General features: G+C 54.7%; 1 protein-coding gene across 2 annotated transcripts in view; it reads left to right on the plus strand.

Annotated features, from left to right (window-relative positions):
• Nucleotides 1-290: 290 nt before the first annotated feature.
• Nucleotides 291-19,011, plus strand: part of PCDH19 (protocadherin 19) — a gene marked incomplete at both ends in the record, with an annotated part of 54,342 nt that continues 35,621 nt past the window's right edge. For both annotated transcript variants that reach the window (XM_082003963.1, XM_082003964.1), the window contains 2 exons: nucleotides 291-2,431; nucleotides 5,474-5,801. In XM_082003963.1, coding sequence (XP_081860089.1) covers nucleotides 291-2,431; nucleotides 5,474-5,801 — 2,469 coding nt within the window. The remainder of the gene's footprint in view (nucleotides 2,432-5,473; nucleotides 5,802-19,011) is intronic.

Here is a 19,011-nt window from a genome sequence, read left to right on the forward strand (position 1 = left end):
GCTCGGCTCGGCTCGGCGGGGCTCGGCGCGGCTCGGCGCCCCGCTCCAGCTCCCGCTCCCGCGCGCCATGCCCGGCCCATCCGCGGCGCCGCCGGCTCGGAGCGCCTGAGCAGGCGGCGTTGGCGTGGGCGCGGGGGACCGCGGCTCCGCTGCCCGCAGCCGCCCGCCCTCCGCCGCCGGGGCAGCCCGGCGGGCGCTGCCCGCATGAGGGCGGCGGGCCGCTGTCGCTGAGGCGGGCGGCCAGCGGCCGTCGGGGCGCGGCGCGGCGGCCGGAGGGGGCGGTGGCGGCGATGGGGGCTCTCCCGGCGCTGCTGGGGGCCGCCTTGCTGTGGGCCGGGGCCGGGGCCCTCGTCAACCTCAAGTACTCGGTGGAGGAGGAGCAGCGGGCCGGGACGGTGATCGCCAACGTCGCCAAGGACGCCCGAGACGCCGGCTTCGTGCTGGACCCGCGACAGCCCACTGCCTTCCGGGTGGTCTCCAACTCGGCCCCCCACCTGGTGGACATCAGCCCCGGGTCAGGGCTGCTGGTGACCAAGCAAAAGATCGACCGGGACCTGCTGTGCCGGCAGAGCCCCAAGTGTGTCATCTCGCTGGAGGTGATGTCCAGCTCCATGGAGATCTGTGTGATCAAGCTGGAGATCAAGGACCTCAACGACAACGCGCCCAGCTTCCCCACTGACCAGATCGAGCTGGAAATCTCAGAGACAGCCAGCCCCGGCACCCGGGTGCCGCTGGAGAGTGCCTACGACCCGGACTCAGGCAGTTTTGGTGTGCAGAGCTATGAGATCACCCCCAACGACCTCTTTGGGCTGGAGACCAAGACGCGGGGCGATGGGTCCCGCTTTGCTGAGCTGGTGGTGGAGAAGAGCCTGGACCGTGAGACCCAGTCCCACTACAGCTACGTGATCACAGCGCTGGATGGTGGTGACCCGCCCAACTTTGGCACAGTGGAGCTCAGCATCCGCGTCATCGACTCCAATGACAACAACCCGCTCTTTGAGGAGCCGGCCTACACTGTCAGTGTGCCTGAAAATGCCCCGCCAGGTACGCCGGTCATCCGCCTCAACGCCTCTGACCCAGATGAGGGCACCAATGGCCAGGTCCTCTACTCCTTCCACAGCTACGTCTCCGAGCGGGCCCGGGAGCTTTTCCAAATTGACCCCCAGAGCGGCCTCATCACGGTGAGTGGTGCCATCGACTACGAGGAGGGTCATGTCTATGAGCTGGACGTGCAGGCCAAGGACTTGGGGCCTAACTCCATCCCTGCCCATTGCAAAGTGACCATCAGCATCCAGGATGCCAATGACAACCCGCCCCTCATCAACCTGCTCTCCGTCAACAGCGAGCTGGTGGAGGTGAGCGAGAACGCCCCGCCGGGGTACGTCATCGCTCTGGTGCGGGTCTCAGACCGTGACTCTGGGGCCAACGGGCGGGTGCAGTGCAAGCTCCTGGGCAACGTGCCTTTCCGGCTCCAGGAGTACGAGAGCTTCTCCACCATCCTGGTGGACGGGAGGCTCGACCGGGAGCAGAGGGACCAATACAACCTCACCATCCAGGCCAAGGACAATGGTGTCCCCTCCCTGCAGGCCACCAAGTCGTTCACCGTCAAGATCACTGATGAGAATGACAACCATCCCCACTTTTCCAAGCCCTATTACCAGGTCATCGTGCAGGAGAACAACACCCCGGGGGCCTACCTCCTCTCAGTCTCGGCCAGGGACCCTGACCTGGGCCTTAATGGCAGCGTCTCCTACCAGATCGTGCCCTCCCAAGTTAGGGACATGCCTGTCTTCACCTACGTCTCCATCAACCCCAACTCTGGAGATATCTATGCTTTGAGGTCCTTCAATCATGAACAGACGAAGGCCTTTGAGTTCAAGGTCTTGGCAAAAGACGGAGGTAATCCCTCTCTACAGAGCAATGCCACCGTCAGGGTGATTGTCCTGGACGTCAATGACAACACCCCTGTGATCACGGCCCCGCCGCTGGTCAACGGGACCGCGGAGGTGTACATCCCCAGGAACGCGGGAGTTGGCTACTTGGTGACGGTGGTCAAGGCAGACGACTATGACGAGGGTGAAAATGGCAGACTTTCCTACGAAATGGTGGAAGGAGACAGAGGATTTTTTGAGATAGACCAGGTCAATGGGGAGATAAGGACCACCAGAGCCTTTGGGGAGAACGCGAAGACAGCCTATGAGCTGATCGTGGTGGCTCACGACCATGGAAAAACATCTCTCTCGGCTTCTGCTTTGATTTTGATATACCTGTCTCCAGCCCTGGATGCCCAGGAGTCCATAGGATCTGTTAACCTCTCCCTGATTTTCATTATTGCCCTGGGGTCTATCGCAGCCATTCTTTTTGTCACCATGATCTTTGTGGCAGTCAAGTGCAAAAGGGATAACAAGGAAATCAGGACCTACAACTGCAGGTAAAGACACCTTTGTTTCTGTGCACCTGCCGGGTCTGCTTTGATTTTTGCCATCACAGTTACTTTTCCATTTGTTGTTGCGTGCTTGGGGGGCTGTGGAGGGGGGTAGATTGGCTTCAGGAACAAAAGTGAGGTTCCCGTCCCTCTAAGGAAATTTCCTGCAAAGCTTTAAAAAATCGTTCTCTGGGAGGAGAACAGAAATCCCTGCCGAGTAACGAATCGACTTAATTGTGCGGCTTGACAATCTGTTGCAGCATCCCTGCTTTTACGCGCTCCGTCGCAGGAAGGAGGGAGAGCAGCTTTACAGCGGTTTGGCTGGTTCTCGCGGGCAGCCCCCCATCCCCAGTGCAGCTCCCCGGTGCTCACGAGGAGGGAAAGCCCCCCCGGCCCACCGCAACGTCCCCGCAGCGGATGGGGCGAGCGGCCGCGGTGGCATCCATGAGCCCTCGCTCGCCGTTCAAAAGAGCTATTGTGCGCCCGATGCGGCTCCTCGCCACGGCTGACGATGGGGCCAACCGGATAAAATCGTGGCGAAAATCAGCCGGTTCCCTTCGATACGCCGCTCCAGCACCCGCTGTGGTCGGTTGGACTGGGAGCAACGGGGTGAGGGAGGATTTTTGCAGCACTGCGTTGTTTTGCCCTGGCTGAATGCGTGCTCGCGGGTCCGAAATGCCGGAGGGGAGGTCAGCCCCGCGCCCCGAGCCGCTGAAAGGCTGATAGGGGAAATCCAGTCCCCTGAATATGTAACAGCCCGGCGATTATTGTCTCTCTTTTACTATTCTCTGTGTTACACAAGTTAGGAGACAAATGCTAACCACACATGAATATCAATCAGATGCCATAAAAGAGCAGCTGCAATGCCTCATAAATGGTTTAATCCTGTTACTAGTGAAATAGCCATGACTTCTCCATTCCTTCGGCACCGAGGCGTTTCGGAGGGGAGGGATGGAAATTAATTTTGCTCTACCTTGGAAATGCGCGCCGGCCCCCGGCAATTCTGCGGCGGGGGGGGGAATGTGCAGTCTTTAAAGTTTTATTTACGCAGAAATAATGCTGGAGAGTTTGGGTTTTACACCCCGTTTTCACAGCATAAAGTGCATTTATAAGCCTTTTTGCTCGATGAGGGAAAAAATCATCTGCAAATAAAGGTCGGTCTGCGCTGTATTATGGAATGCCTAGCTTCAAGTGAAAGCTCGTATACCAGATTTCTTGCCAGCTTGGCCCATTGAATGGGAATAGGACCTAAACGGACAAAAATCACGTCATGGTGGTGCCCCCAACAGCTTCACACATCTGCATAAGCCCTGGGTTTACTGCGACGGCTTAGGGATTAATGAAGTGCAGTTTAATTAAATAATTGGTCAATAGCGAAAGGACAGCAAAATGAATGCCTGCAGGAAATAATTGGGCTCTCGCATTGCCAAACTTAAACATTTAGGTAAACAAAACAATTAAAGCTTCATCAAGCATTGTTAGACGAGTCAGCAGCATATAGATTGTTGGCACAACAGAAATCCCAGCCTTCCCCTGATTTATTTGCACGCTCCGGGGGACGCACGGGCTGTTACCAGCGTGTGTCTGAGCAGGAGAAATCAGCTGCAGAGGTAGAGAAGCACCAGGTAGGCTCAGCAGCGGCTGTGACCGTGGGGTACCCGCTCCCCTCACTGGGTCCATGCCTTTAGGTTTTGCCAGTGCCTTAGTTTAGGGGTCCTTCGCCACAGCAGCTGGAGAGTCCTCCTAAAATGTGTTAATTTATGAGGCAGATAAGGTTATGTGAGAGCTGATCGACTTGGTGGCATTTTCATGCTCAGGCAGTTAGCTTTCTGGAACAAGAATATTTGTCCAATATTTGCCTTTCTAGATAAACTGTATTATTTATTCACCCCATTATTTCTGTTGCAGCTATTGGATTTTTTTTTTTCTTTAATGCTGTTATCGTAAAAAGAAGAGGAGCAAAGTCCCGACTTTCAAATGTGTATTTCTGAGTGTGGGCAGCATTTGATGTGCTTCCCTGGGAAATACCGAGCTGCCCAGCACTGTGCATGCACAGATTCATCTGTGGGGCATTGGCCGGGGCTGTGTTGCATCCCTAGGGAAAGAGGAGCCACAACCACTCTGAGCCGAGCATACCCAGTTAATGCAAGGTGCAACCGTATTTCTCATTATTTGCTCGGGTGGTGTTTTGCGATAACTTTTTTCCTCCAGTGTTTTTGCAGCAGGCGTTCAGGGCACTTCATCAGTTGATTCTTTTGCCAGGTGGGAAGCAAAGAGGGAAGGAAAGGCAGAGAAAAACAGGCTTGCAGTAAAAAAAAAAAAAAAAAAGGTCAAAAAAGGATCATTTCTCTTTGCAAAACACAGTTGTTCTCCGATTTCTAGAAGACGAAGAAAGCATTTCCCAGCAGAAGGGGTGGGGTGTGTCGGGGGGTGAGGGAGGAATCGAATGTGGTTGGAGAAAAGATTTCGAGTTACCAGGTATTATCAGGAGATAGTCAAAATACCAGCAGTTTGGATAAAGCATTAATAAACAAACAGCCTTTGGAGTGTGAGGGAATAGAGCTTGCCAGCTAGGACTGGTTCTGGGTCTGCCTTATTTACTGCTATGGAAAATGAACCGGGGAAAAAACCCTGCTATTCATTTTGAATTTTCATTACAGGGATCAAATTAAATCACTTTAAAAATCCTTATTATGCATAGAAATGACTGCAGGTACCCTTTTCAGCTCATGGATTTTAACATCTCCATTTTTCTCTTCTGCAGGCTGGACTTTACTCCTAATAACTAAATATCAGCAATTATAAACACTAGAGAAAAACAGAGGCATTCTCCCTTTCCATTATTTTTCATATTTGACCTGAAAGCATTATACATATGAAAATAAGCTAAAGACCGTGTCGTGCCACCAGACCCAAAACATGACGTAATGTGCATGACTAAGAAGCCTACACGGAGATGGGGGCCAAACCCTCCGGGCTTCCGCATGTGTATTTAGCGGGGCAGGGTTCGGGATGCTCTTGGCTAGTCATTTTCCTTCTGTCCCCCAGAATCGCAGAATACTCCTATGGGCATCAAAAGAAGTCAAGCAAGAAGAAGAAAATCAGCAAGAATGATATCCGCCTGGTACCGCGGGACGTGGAGGAGACGGATAAAATGAACGTTGTGAGCTGCTCCTCTCTCACTTCGTCCCTCAACTACTTCGACTACCACCAGCAGACCCTGCCGCTGGGCTGCCGCCGCTCCGAAAGCACCTTCCTCAACGTGGAGAGCCAGAACAACCGGAACGCCGGCTCCAACCACATTTACCATCACACCTTCACGGGGCAGAGTCCCCAGCAGCCCGACCTCATCATCAACGGGATGCCGCTGCCAGAGGTGAGTGCGGGCGGGCAGCCCGCGCCCCTGCGGCGTCGGTAACGGCTTTGCACGTGGGCCGCGGCACGCGGGTCTGCCAGCATAAGTGCTGACGAAATGACGTGTTGAGCAAAGAGGCAGCAGTGTTTTCTCTGTGTCGGATACCTCGAGGCGAGGGAGCGATGGAGGGTGGGCGGCGGGGGGAGCGGCGGGCACCCACCTTGTGGGCTCTGGGGCAGCCCCGACACATGGTCGTGGGTGGGTGTTTCACCCCCAGGCACTGTGGAGACCCCCAGAAGTGCCCAGGCGAGGAGTGCCGGCGTGGCCGGCCAGGCCAGGCCGCCTCCGCGCTGCCGGGGGGCTGGAGGTGGCCGCATTGCAGGTGGGTTTTGAGTGTGGTGATGCTGAAGGGAAGAGACGCTCGTTGCCTTCACAGGAGGTTTTTAAAAGATTGTTGGAAGCGGTGTTGGCGGCTGTGGCTCTGGAGGCAGCGGGTTTTGCTGGGGATGCAAACAGTACATGGTGCCCCGGCGTGGCCGCACGCGCGCCTGGCCCGGTGCTGTCCCCTCGCCGAGCAGCATGGGCGCGCGCCGGCTGGCGCGGGAGGGGTGCGCAGGGGGGCCGCTCCTATCCACGCCATCCTCATCGGGTTCTTCTAATTCATCGCCTTTCCTGTACATCACAGGCATCATTTAATGTTGCTTGTTTGTCTCTCTTTGAATTATTGTTTGGTATTAAGCAAAACAATCAAAGGTTTGTCATGTTTCCTGCTTGGAACAGAATAACAAAGCTGAAAAAGCAGCTAAAATATTTATGGCTTGCTCTGTTTTGTGTTCAGTGTGCTGGTGTAAATGCAAAATGCTGCTGCTGAAGACAGTGGAGCTGCTTCAGGTTTATACTTGTGCTACGGAGAGCAGAGCCCGGCCCTCTGCGAGAGTCCGCGGGGCTGCTGGAGAGGGCTGGTGCCGGCGGGCCTGATCCTGCAGCGTTTGTGCTGGCGAAACGCTCCTTGAACCCTGCTGGTGTTTAAGCTCCGCTGAGGCTACCGAACCAGCTCCCGAGAGGTCACGTACCGGTGTCGGCCCAGTTTTGGGGTGCTCCCAGCCCCAACGCCGGTCGCTCAAAGCAGAGGTGCAGCTTTCAATGACCAGATGGTCGGGAGGGGGCTGCCGGGGTCTCGGTGGCAAATCGTGGGCACTTAGCCACCTTCGCCCAGCCTGCGTTCCGAGCCTCTCCTGCCCCGGCGTGCGCAGGCTCCTCGCCGTACGGCGTCGCCTTTTCAAGGTGAGATGCTGCGAGGAGGCACGGGAGCACCGGCACAGCCCAGCGCAGCCGCCCGGGAGCCCGCCCGCGTCGGGGAGGGTATGGCAGCGGCAACCAAGCCCCGGTCCCGAGAATTAAAGCTCGATTTAACTTCTGGTGTTGCTTGCAAAGCTGTAATAGAGTTTCTTAGCAATAACTGGATGGGAATGACCTGGATGTAAGCACTCATATATTCTACTTGGATGTGTGCAGCCATAGAGCTGAGCGGGCTCTGCTGCTCCCAAATGCCCCGATGAGGAGAGGCAGGGACTTTGCATCTGAGCCGGGGTGGGAGCAGTTCGGGATAAGCCTGTCTCTGGTCAAGTAAGGCAGTGGAGCTGCTACTGAAGCCGCCTGCTCCTCATGCTGTGCCTGGGCAGGCTGGGAACGGGAAACACCACCCTTCCCTCTACTGGGGGATCTCCGTCGACGCTCAGATTCGCCTGTGCTCTTTGCGGAGTGCCAGCTGGGGCTCTGGGTGCCCAGCTGCCTGGGGAATGCATCCCAGCGTTGTGGGTGACCAAAGCTGCTGGGATGCTGGGGGCAGTGATCCCTGAGGAATTCCTGCCGTCCTGGAGCTGTGTCCTTTGGAGAGGGGTCTTGAGCACATCTCTGGCTGATGCCTTGCTAAGGACACCAGTGGAGCATCCTGTCAGCCTGTGATTTACTGCTACAGGCAAGATTCAGTTGTAAAATCCGTCACACGTCAGCGTTAGCCAGAAGCGTGTGGCAGCAGCGGGAGGTCTGCGGTGCTGGGGAGGAGGGAAGGACCATTGGGAACATCATAGCTCAGCTGATAAAGTTAACAGGCAGCTGCAGGCAGAAGGCAGTGCTGCTCACGTTCCTCCCCGAAGCAGTGGTTAGCCTGGGGTCCGGCAGGATGGGCTGTCCAAAGACCCCCACCGCCTTGTGCCCCCTCCCGTGAGGGAGCTGGGATGCTTGCTGCTTATCCCCGTGCCTCCAGCTCTCCCCATTTCCCCATCACTCGTGCAGGTAGGATGCACCGTGAAGAGCTGGTACCTCCCCCGGAGAAATAAATTGGTCTCTTGTGAGGAGTGCCATGGAGTGCCGGCTTAAAACGTGGTCCCCAGCAGCCCCGCCAGCGCGCAGGGGGAGCCGACGGCTCTCCAGCCCTGCCGAGGGACAGCAGCTCTGGCGTGGGTGATCTCGGGGAGAGCAGCGTGTCCTGGCGGGGGTCTGCTCGCTCCCTGGGGATGCTTTTGGACAAAAGGGCAGGGCCAGGGCACGGGGAGGAGAAATCCTGACTGGAAGCTGCTTCCAAGTTTGGTTTAGGGTGGGAACTTTTCTTTTTTTTGGACAGAGAGCCTCTGTTTAATGCTTCCAGCTGTTGCAAGTGAAGTTATCCCGTTGGCAGTGTGCGTTCAGCTGGCTCCTAAAAATCCTGAGGGTGAGGAGGCTCAGCAGTGACCGGAGTGACAACCCTGTCCTAGCACACGGGGTGACGCAGAGGCTCCGTAAAAGATGCTTCCATGGAGGAGCATCGCAGCCTTGCACCCACCGTGGCCCGTTGCTGCCTTAGCAGGTGCTATTGGTGCGATGATAAGTGTGCTACTGGTACACCTCCAGGTGATGATGACTTCATAAATTCAATTCCTGCCCAAGACTGGAGTTTCTAGAGCCAAAGCGTTCCCTGCAGTGCACCCAGCGGGACTTTGGGCTGGTTCACGGTGCCTCCAGTGACGAGGCTGCCAGCGTTTCCCCCGGGAGCCTTTATGAGGTGTCGGCATCGGGGAGATATCGCTGCTGCTCCACCTGGGAGTGACTTTTCCTGATGGGAAGGCAAAGCATCGGTTGATAAAAGATAAAATACGGAGGTAACCGTGTCGCTGGCGGTGCAGCTTAGCTTATGATGGTTATGGCTGGGAGTTAAGCGATTGCCTCTGCAGACGCGCGCTGTCCTAGCAGCAGTGGGTTTGCATTGGCTTGACGTGTAGCTGGTTTTTAATGTGAGGCTCGTTTACTTTAACAGTCAGGAACCTTGAAATAAAAGTCCCCAAGGACGGGTCATTTGTGGAGCTTCAGGAGCCGTTTCCTCCACGCCGTGGCAGCGGTACGCGCGGCGGCAGGTCTCAGGGCCGGCAGTGTTGCGCCGTGCCGGCGGTAATCAGGTTTGTTGGTGTTTCCCACCTTTCCCAACTGATCCAGAAAGGATTAAACAGCGGTGTCTGTGGGGCCTGCAACCCCGCTCTGAGGATGGGAAAAAAGTTTGAGACGACCCTTGAGAAGCTTTTCCCTTCGGGTGGGGGCCGGGCTCAGCCGCTGGCTCTGCTTGTGCCAGGGCACGGCTGCCAAGGGAGCATCGGGAGGCAGTGGGGGATGTCCGGCGGGGGTCCTGGCCCCGCCGGGATTCGGTGGTCCCTTGGGTGCTGCGGTCCCACTCGGGGACTCCTGCCCGCAGCCTTTTAGCATCCTTGTGGCTGTAGGCAGTGATGGCGAAAAGCGTTTGCGAGCGGCTCTGGTGAGCGTGGCTGACGGCGGGAGGCTTGGCCCCCCTTAGTATTTCGCCTTGTTTTGCAGGAGGGAGAGCGGGACACGTTGGAGCTGCGAGGGCATTGCCGGTCAGAGGCTTTGCTGCTGCCGAGGGCTTTTTTTTTTTGTCTTCCTGCTGAGCTGGAGGAGGAGTCAGCTTTGAAACCAAAAGGGCTTGTTGTCAGTTTTTGCATGTATGTTACTGGAAGATGTACCAGGGGATTAAAAGTCAAAATTAATAGGAGCCATTAGGCAGCTTCCTTGATAAAAATGCACGTTGCATTGGGGTGGCGTGGAAACTGGTCTGAATGCCGAGACTTTCGGATCCCCGGGACATGACTTGCATGCAGAGCAGCCACCCTTGGGTAACACTTACATGCCTGGATTTTTACTTCGTGGTTTTAAAAGACAACAATGTGCATATAATGGCAGCATCTGTGTTTCAGAGACAGTTTTACGTGCAAAATCTGCGCTGCTTTTGGAAATGGCGCCGAAGCGTCGTGTGCTGCCCCGGGACGGCGAGCATCCCGGGGAGCATGGCGAGCATCTGTGGGGGCACGGTGAGCATCTGTGGGGGCACGGTGAGCATCCCTGAGGACATGGCGAGCATCCGTGGGGGCGCGGCGAGCATCCTGGGGAGCATGGCGAGCATCCCTGGGGGCACGGCGAGCATCCCTGGGGGCACGGCGAGCATCCGTGGGGGCGCGGCGAGCACCCCTGGGGCATGGCGGGCTTGCTCTGCCCTTCAGGGGCTGCAGTGGTGGCCGGTGCCTGGCAGGATCGGGTGCGGGCGAGGAGGTGTGAAAGGTCAAGGTGGAGCAGCCACCGATCCACCGGCACCCGAGTCCGCCGGGTGCCGTGTGCCTGACAGCGCCCAGACCCAGGTCTGGAGCCGGGGGAGCCACAGCCGCGGTGATCCACTGCCTCCCGGGCGGGTGGCCGCCATCCGTAAGATGGGGAATTACTGGTTTTAGTGATAATCCTGGTCTAATCCCCCAACCTTGATACACTCAGGCGTAATCCTCACTCACACTGATTTTGTTTGGGCTCCTCGTGGCAGCAGGGATTATTTGAGCGAGCAACAGCGGCAGGATAAGGCCCCGGTGGTTTCAGATATGCTTTTTACTACCTGGAAAGCGTTCTGCTCGCTGTAGGAAATGGTTTTCGAAGCACAATAGAGCAATTTTCGTTTCAGGCAGCACCGGCAGTTTTTGCTCTGGCTATCTGGCGGTGTTAACTAAAGCGCATTTCTACAACACACAAAGATTTTTGTTTTGTAAGGAATGAAATCAGCGTGGCTGTTCTTCTTTCTCCGTCATTTCTCTACTTGTCAATTCTTTCTTCCCCTCCAGCTTATCCTCCTCTTCTCCGCTAGCCTTAAAAAGCCCCCAAAGTGTCTGTTATAATCGCATTTTGTGTGTACAACCAGAATGAATGTACTCACTTTAATATGCTGGGCTTGAGGAAATCAGTTTCTGGCTGGTATAACAATTTGTTATAAACTGTGCCATTTAGAAGTGAAGGGCCTTGCTTTACTCTAACGCCGGGGAAACGTCATGATACATAATGGGAAGGGATTTGGCTTGCTTCTGAGTAATATTGTGTATAGAGCGGGGCGGGGGGGGAAGGAGATAATTTTCCAAAGTTTGCGGCGCTGAGACACGCCAGGCTGTTGAAATAAGGCTTATTTTCAGCGGAGGTAGCAATTACAGCATTATCAGCGGTGCTGTTGGGCTAGTCGGAAGGCTGACTTCGCGGCAAGCGTTGCCAGTCTTGTTTTCTCCTTGGGAGGTCACTGTAACTCAGCGCTTTTCTGTGCCGGCGCTGCGCAGCGCGGTGGGCACCAGCGCAGGTCGCGGCTCTGGCTGGTGCCGCTGCCTGGCGGTGGCCCTGCGCGGCTGCCGGGGAGCCAACGGCTGCCCTTCTCCTCCGGAGCCCACCGATGAGGAGCGACGCTTTCAGCTTTCGGTAACGACCCGTTGTCCCCTCCCTGGGGAAAGCCCCCTCGGTCCCCGCCAGGCAGCCGGCGGGCGCACCGTGCCGCACCGCCCGGGGGACCAGAGCCTGCGGGGGGAACCCCAGACCTCCCCGGGTCCTCTCCCTATTCATTCCCAATTTGCCCCGAAACTGCAGGTCCCAGCAAATCCCTCGGAGTTACTGCTCCCCAAGTGTTTTGGGTACTGCTGCACCCTCCGCGACCTCCCCGAGCGCCGGAGGCCGGCACCGGGGCGATCGCCGGCTTTTTGTTCCGTTCCGAGGTCAGCCAAACCCACGTTCTACGTCTCCTCATGTAATGGCTCCAAGCTCTCCCTTTGGAAAAATTAATTTGAATACCTTGCAGCGGAGGTAAACACACCAGCTCCCACTGATGTCTGACCACGTCTCGCACAGGTGGCCGCGCCTGCGGCGCCGCGTCTTAGGCGAGCCCGTAGTTCGACGCACTGTGGCTTTTGGACGGGTGATACAGGGCTGTGGTCCCATCCCAGCACCTCTTTGGGTTTTCCAAGGGTTTTCCAGCCCGCGGTGGGGTCCTAGCCGGGTGGGACCAAGGGGGATTGCTGTAAGGGTCTGTGGAGGAGTTAGGGCCAGTTTGTGGCACGTGGTGACTGTAGCCAAACTGTATTTACAGTAAAAACCCTCTACTTTGATGGCAAGACCTATAGATAATGATATAACGGGTATATGGTTATATATTACATACTGTATATTATATATCGTATATTATCTATTACATACTATAAGCTATACATGAAATATAAGCATATAAAAAGTGTGTATAGGATTATCACATATTGCACTTAATTATGTAAATAAGTATATAATATGTCTTCTAACCATATATATCTCTCATTTGGTTTTATGCTACCGGTTTCGGTTTTACGGTTCACTTTCACTGACAGTAAAGAGGCTCGTCTGGTTTTTCTTTTAGTAAATTTGTATTTCTGATGCATATTTCTGATGCATCTCTTGCTTGCCGAGTCTATAAAAAAAGTTCCTGCAACTATATTTACATGGCAGATAAGAATTTTCCCTTAAATTAGGAAAGGTTTGTAGTAAGCTTTTTTTAAAATTACATCAAAAGGGCGGTCTTGCATGCTACTTGCGGCCTTTCTTCTAGTAGTTTCCGAATTAGCTCCTGTTGTATCAGGTGATTTGAGCTCTGTGGTTTGTCCCCGTCGTTTACGTTGCGTAAAGCACGCGCCGCAGGCGTAGTTAAGGCCAAGCACGCGTCGCCTTCGAGTGACCTCGACGTGCACGTGCCCGGCTCTGCGGGAGCGCTGTGTTTTCCAGCCGCCGCCTCCTGAAGCTCCTTCCCGAGGGCTTCGAGCCAGAGCAGCTCCTGCCCTCCCAGGTCCCCGGGCCCCTGCCCTCCCCCGGGCCCTGCTCGCGCCCTTCCTCGGTTCCCGTCAGCCGCCACAGGCAGCGCCCTGCCCGTCCTTCCGCCCCTGCCCGCTCCGTCCGCGGGCTCTGCCTGGGGGCCTTTTCCCCAGCACCGGCTTTGGGCTCCCCATCCGCCTCTCCTGGGAGACCTCTCCTCTCAGCCCCTCTGACGGCGGCTCCCGCCCTCGGGCGAGGGCTGGGATGGGGGGACCCCCTCCCCGCCCGACCGCCTGCGGGGCTGGGCGCGGCCTGGCCTCGGTGCATGATTAGATGTTGTTCCCAGTAGAGGCTACAGTTGAGTTCCAATCGTTTTCTGTTAATTAAAATACAGGATGGTCTTATTTGTAGCATAAATAGTTGTAATCTGTGTGCTTATAAGTGTAATTATAATGTAAATTAGAGCGTGCTCCGAACTGGCGATGGATGGGGTGCTCTGCGGGCAGCGCTGCCCTCGCAGGCCTGCGGGCAGGCGTCTCCCGGGGTCCCCCCTGCTCCCCAGGAGAGCGTCGCCCAGGGCTCAGCAAAGGGACGCTGAGGCCACTGGTGGCTCCCAATTTTGCTGTCCCTGCTGGGGCAGAGCTCGCCCATGGCACCCATTGGAGGCTTTGCCAGAGAAGGGGCCGCAGCATCGTCGCTTCAGTGTCTCCCTCTCGTTTCTACTCTAAATTTGGAAGGAATTAATATGGCCTGTGTCAGCCGGACAAGTGATTAGTACTTAGCCTCGATGTGACTCCCTGTTTAACACGGCATTACCGTGAGTTCTCGTTAGGCTGGCGAAGGCTCGAGTGCGGCGACTGCTAATGCTGCAGCGGACAGACGTGCATCACATACTGCCCTGCACACACCCTCCGACGCACCCCAGCGCGCCGAGGCAGCCTCCCTGCGCCCAGTACAGCGTGTAGGCTTGTGACAAACAGCGTAGGTCTGTGGGCGTCGGAGCCGTGTAGGTGCGGTCCTCGTCTCAACGCCCCGTCGGCCACCAGAGATCGGGACGTGAATCCTTCATGGTTCTCCTGGGGATCTGGAGCTTGTCAGATTATACCATCTTTTGTAATGGCAGGTGTATGCCACAGGGCAGGTTTTAAAATTCCTGTGTTGGTGGATTGCATTAACCCATCCTAAGTCAGGTATGTAAAATTCCATTAAGCGAAAACCCTCTGGCTTTTTCCTCACCCGTGCTCGAGCTCTGGAGGCTATGCTAATGCAGTGCGTTTGCTCATCTATTAGGAGGATGATGGCTTTAAAATAATAACATTTATCTTTGGCAGCGGACCTACAATAGTGCACGCCGAGTACAATTTTGTGAAAGGCTCTGCAGATGTTGCCTCATTCAATCTGGGTCAAAAAGAGTGCTTAGAATCATAAAGGTTAGAAAGAGATCAAATAATTCGGTGGTTTTATTGCTGAATAATGTACTTGGAAAATATCATTCACTATTATTAGACTGAGTACAGAAAACACAGGACTCAATAGTAATTTCTCAGTGTTGGCTGATTTTACCGTTTTTATAATGTAGCTAAATTCCCTGTTATTGATCCTAGCATTGATTATCGATCTGGAAATCTAAATATATGTGCTGGTGGGAGCACCTGGGAGTTGGACAATTAGGGAATTAGGCTTCTGCACCGCCCTGCAGCGCCTGGTGCTGGGCAGCACGCCCACAGGGCACATTGGTGCTACTTTTGGGGAGCTGTCGGGGTTTTGGGGCGCTGTCTTCCCAACCGAAGATGAAAAACCAGGAAAACCAGCCATTATTATGTGTGTTCTTTTCCATGCCTGCAAGCTTATGTAAACTCGGTCATGCGAACCCAGATGGGCTGGGACGCCGGCGCTGGGATGGGGGCTCGGCGCCCGCGCCTGCGACTCCCGTCACCTGCTCCCTCCTGGACTTTTCATATTCAGATTCACATCTGGATGCTCTGGCAGGGACCCAGCTTCAGCGACATTTAGTAATCAAATCCACACGGCTGTTGGCTTAGAAACAGCATCCAAACCTGCCTGCCCGGTGAAACGCTTTTCCAGGTGGTTGCGAGCGGTTCCTCCGCTTTCTCGTTCAGCCCCGCCGCGGCTGTGTCCCCTGTCTGGGGGGACATACTGCACTTGGGGTGAGGTCCCTCCTCGTATGTCAGTTTGTCGCAGGGCCTGGGTTAGTGAGAGACCAAAGACGTGGCCCACAGGGGTCTATATCCCATGGCGAGCCCATGGACCAGAGCCGGCAGCATCGCCATGGGAGCCATGGGCTCCCTCCGGGCTGGGGCTCGCTCAGCCGCGCGATGGATTCCTTTATTTGGAAAAAAAAGATGAATTTTGGAATATGTTCATCTCTTGTTCTCCGCACTTAGTTGTTGTCAGCATTAATATGCCATTAACACATGCTCATTAGGAGGAGAATGATTATACCCTGCAGAATATGGGGGAAACCTTCATTAGGCACTAACATATTGAACTGAGCTGCAAACTTCACTTGGGAAAACCATGGAAGGTTCTGCTCAGCATCAGGTTTCCCTAATTTCTCCTCACTCGTCTGATAAAAGCACCTCATCTTCCAGCACGTGTTTCGGCCAGGGCTGCGGGTGATGTGCAGGCGAGCCTGGGCTCAGGCTCCAGCACTGAAATCCTTCTTGGGACCTTAAATCCTCCTTCCTCTGGATGGAAGACGTCCTCATCTGAGCTTATTTTGGCATGTGAAGAGGATGGGAGCCCATGTTCCCCCTCCAAGGGCTGTGCTGGCTCTTCAGGCTTAACAAGATGAAATTTCGCATCCATCCGTAGAGCCGGGAGATGCTCCAGGAACAGATTTGTTGAGGAAGGAGGTGTCAGTTCTCCATCCTTGCTTTTCACACTCTAACAACGTTTTAAGCGTTCCTCTGGCCTTGCTGCCTCCAGTCTGAAGCCATAACCTGCCATGTGTGACAGGGCAATTGCTCGCCCTGGTAATGATTACGGCGGAGCCCGGCGTCGCTCCCTTGTTTGCTCGGCGCGTGGCAGCTCAAGGCATGTGTGTGGTGCTCCCTTAAAGTCAATGAATAAGCATAATTGCAAGTTCAGGTGGGGGTGAGGGAGGAGGGTGCTGTAGCAGACAAATATTTGCAGATTAAGACCCTGTTTGCATGCAGATGCCTCTTGTGATAGGTAACAAGGGACGGACAATAAGGACCATATGTGGTATTTAATCAGAATTTATTCTAAATGGGATGATTTCATAGATTTCCACGGAGCTGACAGCTGTCCCCTGATTAAACGTGAGCGTGCCGCCGCTGTCCTTGCCCCGCTGCCCTGGTCTGCCCAGGGCTTTGCAGGATTTTGCAGTGCCGGCGGTGGGACGTTGCAGTCCCGTCCCGCCTCGCCTCCGCCCAGGTGCAGCCAGAGGAAATCCCACAGCGACGGGAAAATGGCATTTGAGGGGCCTGGATTTCCCGTTGTGAAGGTGAATGAAAGCATAGCCACGTCAGGGATGCAGGAAGGTGCTGGGAGAGGTAGCCCTTTCTTCTGTTGCCCGCAGCGGTGCGGGTCTGAGCGATGCCTGCTGCCCGCAGGACAGGCAGCACCCGTGGGGTGCGCTGGAACTGCCGCTGGTCGTGGGAAGACCCAAAGCGCAGGTTGGAGCGTTGCTTCCTGCAGAGATGGAGACAGAGAGAGCTGGAGCTGCCCACCCGTGGCTCGCCTTGCCTTCAACCCCTTTGACATTCATCCTGAAACCTAATAATGGGGAAGTACGCCAAAACCGGAGAGGTGAACTGTGGTTATCTGTCACTGACGGGGAGGGAAATGAGGTGGTGAGGTGAGATACCAACACACGACAGGTCAGGTTTGGAAGCTTTTCGGTGTTTACCGGTGCCTTCATTAGCAGTAGAGTACCACTAGTGGTGGCTGGCTGGACGGACAGATGGACGGACACCCCAGCTGTTGAGGAGGAGGGTTGGTGGCCGTCCCAGCTTCACCCAATTTCTCCTTGGTTATTTCTCCTCCAACGTTAATGGCTTCTGCGCAGGCGGAGCAGCCATGGGCTCCCATCTAATCGCTTCTCGCCGCATTGGAAACGTGGCTGCGTGCGTTTGCTGGGTGCTGCGTGACTCATGTAATCACCATGCGAAATGCATCATTCATAAACTGTTTAGCGCGACCTTTTGTACAGCAGCACTAATTATTATTATCACAGAAGCCCAGTAAACTAGACTAGTAATTATCAGGGATTTATTTGAATGGACAGCTAAGCTATTCTTGGCAAGTTAGTCGAAGCAGTTGTCATGACAGCCACACAAATGTGTCTTATGAATTGGGTTAATTAGGGTAATTAATAAGTGTTGTTTTGCCCTTTTTAACAAGGTATTGCCTAGACACTATAAAAAAATAGCGGTTGTACCTAACAGAAATAGTCGTTTTCTAGCAGCAACCTTCCAATCACAAAATCAAAGTAGTAAATACCTGTTGGGTTGTTGTTTCACAAAACATCGTGTCATCCTTCTCCTTGCGCACAAGCAGGGAGTAAAGGGCTCTGTTGTAATTTTTCTGCTGAGTTTCCCCTGCTGCGCAGTGTTATCTAGAGATTGGTCATCATCATTATTGATACTGTTATTCTTATTTATTTTAATGCCGCACTGCTCCGAGCTGTAGTTGCAGAGGGATCTCTGCTGTGCCCGGCTCCGCGGGGGTGGCGAGCGCAGCCCCAAGGTGCTCCCATCAGTCGGGTCAGGCTCTACAAGCGGCAGGATTGAAAGCCAATTTTAAAGATGTGACCGTGAATTATTGTGATTTTGCTGATCCATCGTCACCATCCTCATCAGGATGGCTGGTGCCAAGCCGCCGAGTCCTCCCTCAGCAGAACATCTGCTTCTTTCAAAAGAAGAGTTTTGCTCAAGAAATGGTTTTAGTTTTGTGGTGGTTGTTGCCGGTACCGAGTAATGGTGGTAACTGAAGCTCTTAACAACCAAGTAGCACGAAAAGGCCTCAAAAGGGAAAAAAAACCCCATAGTCCCCACCCCAGGGAGCACCCTGGGCACCCCGGGCTGCCTCGCAGGGGCTTCGCAGCCTGCGCTGGTGGCGGTCCCCGTCCCACACGGCTGGGCTGGGTGCTTGCCGGCACAGGGCACCGTCTCCCCAGGGCCTGCAAGATTTGGTGCTGATTATTAAAAATGGCCCAAGATTACAGATGCGACTGAGGAATATTATGTAAGTTTTGTAGAAAAATGACCTGAATAGATGAGAGAAGGCTCTGGCTGGTTCTCCAGCTGCACCGAGCCCTGTCTATTTATATCACCTCTGGGCTTTCGAAGCCCTCTTTTAACTAAAGCTTGTTTGTTAACGCACATCTTTTAAAAAGAAAAGAATTTTTTTAAAAATGAAGAAGGAAAGGGGGGAAAAAAACCCTAAAGAAAAACACCTCTATGGAAAAGGTAGGGTTTTAATGAAGAAATATTTTACACCATTCTCCTACAACCCTAGGGCTAATAGCCTGGAACTGGTACTTTGGCTCCTTAAAAAGCCCAACAAGACAAGCCAATTACGGCCTCTGAAACATTTTTATTTTTAGTTCCTTGTAATAGCAATTCATCCTCGGCTATGGTACATTAACTGGAAGGAACAAGAAGTAGTAAGGTTTTGGCATCTTCGTAATAACCAACGGGCTGTGTTTACCAGGCTGTTAATAACGTGGGGTGGCTGTTGGGCAGGGGAGAGGGCAGGTGGGGATGGAGAGGGGCACCCAGTTAGTGCCGGAGCAGAGATCCCCTAACCTGGCAAGCGCTTTATTAACATTTATTTCCCTGCGGTTTGTTCTGGGAGAAAACAGGCTCCTGTTGGGCTGAGCTCCCCAGCTTCCCGGTGCCCCTGAGCTGGCAGCACGGCTCAGAGGGGACGAAGGGCTCTTCGGAGGGTGCTGGCGTGTCCCCAAGGACGCTGGAGCCACTGCGGCACCTTAGGGCGAGGGGAGCTGAGCCGGACTGAGCCGAGCCGAGCCAGGCTTCGTATCCCACTCCCCACTCGGGCTCCGCTCGTGGTGCCGTGGCCGCCGAGGAGAGCGATGGCAGCAGGGAGGAAGGCCAGTCCCGCTCAGGTTTGC

Source organism: Phaethon aethereus (genome assembly GCF_964289735.1).
Source record: "Phaethon aethereus genome assembly, chromosome: 10".
Taxonomy (NCBI): domain Eukaryota; kingdom Metazoa; phylum Chordata; class Aves; order Phaethontiformes; family Phaethontidae; genus Phaethon; species Phaethon aethereus.